General features: G+C 57.8%; 1 protein-coding gene across 1 annotated transcript; it reads right to left on the reverse strand.

The window, feature by feature from the left end:
* Nucleotides 1–2,618: 2,618 nt before the first annotated feature.
* Nucleotides 2,619–3,180, reverse strand: LOC148162686 (trehalase-like). The gene is made up of 3 exons (XM_088018063.1): nt 3,104–3,180; nt 2,855–2,971; nt 2,619–2,745 (listed from the first exon to the last, which is right to left on the reverse strand). The coding sequence occupies exons 1-3, from the start codon at nt 3,178–3,180 to the stop codon at nt 2,619–2,621; spliced, it is 321 nt and encodes a 106-aa protein (XP_087874189.1).
* Between the last annotated feature and the right edge of the window lie 607 nt (nt 3,181–3,787).

The raw sequence follows: 3,787 nt of genomic DNA on the forward strand, positions 1-3,787 counted from the left end.
AAGCCAGCTGAGTCTTTCACCTCTCACGGAGCCTCTTCCAGTAACCTCCACTTGCCTCTCATTGGTCAGAATTGCGTCCTTGGCCACTCTTAATTGCAGGGGAGCCTGGGAAATCAACTTTTAAAAAAGAGCTGGTCACACCACTACCCCAAGAATAGATACTGAGACGGGAACTCGTACTGTTCTCCCTCAAAGAAATACTTTGGATTCAGGGCAGAGAGGAACCCCCCACCCCCCGCCAGCTGCCTCCCAAGTTTGGTGAGTCCAGTAAGTAGCCACAGGGCCCCTATTCAGTGGGGCTGTAAGTCTGGGCCCCAGAGCTGGATTACAGAGGACTAAGAAAAGGCTAAGCCATCTCTCAAGGTCCCCTCTCACTCCTTCCCCCACACAGCCTGCAGCCTCACTGCAAAACCAAAGCTGAATATTTTAAAGTGTTGTTTCCCCACCAATGATGCACCTGCTTGTAAATGTGTTAAGACGAGCTAAGTGGTAGGACTTAAGTGAGGGCATCCAAGAAGGTCAAGGCACAGATACCCCGAGATCAGCCAGGAGCTGCATTCTCATGGGCGGAGGCCCCATCCGGATCCGGAGAAGAACGATCAGAGCATTATGTTTATCCACCATCCATAATTATTCTATAGCTTTTTTCTAAGTATGACAATATTATTTTTTACTTTTTTATTCCTTCTTCTTTTTTATTTTTATTTATTTTTTTTATTTATTTGACAGAGAGAGACACAGCAAGAGAGAGAACACAAGCAGGGGGAGTGGGAGAGGGAGAAGCAGGCTTCCTGCTTAGCAGGGAGAGCCCGATGTGGGGCTCGATCCCAGGACCCTGGGATCATGACCTGAGCCGAAGGCAGACGCTTAACGACTGAGCCACCCAGGTGCCCCATTCCTTTTTTTTAAATTATCAGTATTATATTATGATGATTTCTAAGAGTTCCTTCTATATAGAGGGTTTCAACCATGTTCAGAGTACGTAAAGGTAAAGGGGCACTGATAGTCCAGAGTCAACAATGCAGGCTGAGGTCTGACTGGAGGGAAGGGCCCCGAATGCTTGGGGGAGAACGGGGCGGGTGGGGGGGGGCATAGTATGGTCAGGTCTCCTCCTCACCACTCCCCATCAGAATTTAGGACACTGAGACATTTAAAAATTGGGATATTTCGCATCAAAATAGGGGTTTCTACCTTTGGAAAAATCAGGAGATCTAGCAAATAAGGAGCCCGCATTGCTTTAGGTCAACCATCTTCTGCAGTGGAGACCTTCACACAGGAAAGCACGTCCAGCTCACCGTAGTCCTCCTCACTCCCCAAGATGGTGCTCTTGTACTGTTGTTCCCTTATCCCCACGTATTTCTGCACATTTGTGTTACTAGAGTTTGAGTTTGCAACCCCTAATGGAGAACAGAGCCTCCAATTTCTATACCAGCGGCCTAGGATGATAGAGTGAGTTGCCCAGGACACAAAGCCTGGAATGGCATAGCCGAGTCTGCAGTCAGGGTCTCCTGGGACCCAGTTATGATTGAAAACATCTCTCGTGGACATTTACAAACATTGCTAACCCCATTGCTCCCAGGGCCGTGAGCTGCGGTCACCTGGGAGCATCTGAATGTTGCTGACACCAGGCTGTGTTTGTGGAACTCCTGGACGGGCAGGGAGATGCCCAATAGGCTGGGCGCAGCGGGAGCCCCTGACCCCGGGCCCTGTTCCCACGGGGAGCGGAAGTCCCAGTGGTTGAAGTGAGAATGTGAGGCTGCCCTGGGTGGGCAGAGGCAGCCACAGACAGCTGCAGCAGGCTGGTGCCAGACCCAGATGTACTCTCTTCACCCTTTCTGCAAAATTGCTGCCATGTGCAGAAATATAGAAACGTGCAAAATCTGAGAGCCAGCACTCAGGAGTCGGCCCCCACCCTCCCGTGTATGCAGGCGGCCCTCGTGACTCAGCCCCAGCCCAACCATGCACATCTTTCAGGCAACTCGGGGTTAAAGAGAGAGAGACAGAGACACAGAGAGAGAGGTGTTTTTGATCCCCAGAGGGGTGGTTTGAGCAGGAGAGGAGAGGGAGGGGCCTCAGGCCTTGGCCAGCAGGTGGGTCTCACCTTGGGAGGACGGGGGGGGGGGGGGGGGGGGGGGGCTGCGATGCAGGCTGGTGGCCAAGCTGCTGGCCAAGCTGCAAAGAAGCAAAGCCCCCATGGTGGTCTTCCTGGTCTGCCGTCCTCCTCTGTGTCCTCACTCTGCCAGCAACCCCTCTCCTCTTGCCCGGACAGAGCCCCAGCCCCCAGCCCTGGCGGTGTCCTGTCTGCTGTCTTTGTCCTCTGGGGCCTCTCCTGTCCCAGGGATGGCCCAGGAGAGTAGGGATGCAGCTACTGCGTCCCCAATACCTCAGGGCAAGTTTCCTCTGCAGCCTTCCTGTGGTCGTTATGCAGCCTAGGGGAGGACGGAGCGGGGAGACACCTGTGCCCACGGGGGGCCACCCTGCTCCCATGGCTCCCACTGGCACTTCTTTTCTGACAACACAGGCACCCACTCCCTCATCAGCATCCGAGAGGCGGGGCTAAGTCATGGCCCTCAGACCAGAGTGAATAACGAGAGACCGAGAGGTTGGCAGGCGGCTCCTTACCTGGGTCCCCCATAAGGGACAGCATAGTGGTTCAGGACGTAGCTCTTCCCACCCGAGCTCACAGAGATGCTCCTGTTCTCCATCCAGAAGTCCAATTCCAAGGCTAGGGTCCCGATGTTGTCCCTGGGGTGGAGCCAGGCACCGCCTCAGCCCAGGCACGGCCCCTCAGTCGCACCCTGGGAGGTCCCAGGTAGGGCGGCCTGCGGGGCAGCAGGGGGGCTGGGGGGCCCACCGGAGGAAGGCGGTGTCGTTGGTGTGGGTCACGTAGCGGTCCATCATGAGAGTCAGGAGGGGGGACTGGCTCCGCTGCAGGTAATACACGCGGGCCCCGTTGGGGACGTGTCCGTAGCTGCCAGGAAGGACGCGGGCTCAGGTGCGTCTGCCCAGCGGCGAAGGCCAAGGCCAATCCAACGCCAATCCAACGCCAAGCCCTTGGCACCCCCTTCTCCGCCCCAGCCTTGAGGGGGCCGCCCCCCCTTACATCCACACCAGGTCCAGGAAGTTCTGCAGCATGCCCTTCACCGTCCCGGGCATCTCAGAGAGGAGCAGCCCCTCCATCACCCAATAGGAGTCCCTGGGGAAACGGACAGCTCGCGCACCGGCCTGTGCACCCGGGCCAGTCAGGGTGCCCCCCTCTGCTCGGGACAGCCCGCTGGCCCCGGGCTCCCCGACTCCCGCCCTGCAGGCCTGGCTGCTCACCAGTAGTAGAACTCCACGAAGCGCCCGCCAGGCACGATGAAGGGGTGTGCCGAGTAGATCAGAGAGAACTGCTCCGGGTGGCTGAGGACCTCTGGCTTCACCTGCAGTCGGGACAGAGGGCACACGGAGCCCACAGGCCCCGCCGTGTGGAGGCCCTGGCGGCCGGTGCATGCGTTCTGGCTCTGCTGCTGGTCAGCCGTGTGGCTTTGGTCAAGGCCGGAGCCGCCGCAAGCCAGGTCTGCTCGGCCCCACAGGCCGGCCTCTGGAGTCCCTGCTAACTCAGCCCGGCCCTGGCAGGGGCTCACCAGGCAGCGGCCAGTATCAGGACCAGGCAGGGGGACCGTTTCCTCCACTCCCCTTCCGCCATCTCTGCTGCCACCGCCCAGCCAGGCGCAGAGACCCAGGGCCCCCATCCTCTGGCCCAGGTGTGGAGTGTGAAAGTTAATGAAAGGAAACTTCATTTAGA

The sequence above is a fragment of the Eumetopias jubatus genome, unplaced genomic scaffold (assembly GCF_037043125.1).
Source record: "Eumetopias jubatus isolate StellerSeaLion01/CBP00866 unplaced genomic scaffold, mEumJub1_p1.0 scaffold_13, whole genome shotgun sequence".
In the NCBI taxonomy this organism is placed as follows: Eukaryota; Metazoa; Chordata; class Mammalia; order Carnivora; family Otariidae; genus Eumetopias; species Eumetopias jubatus.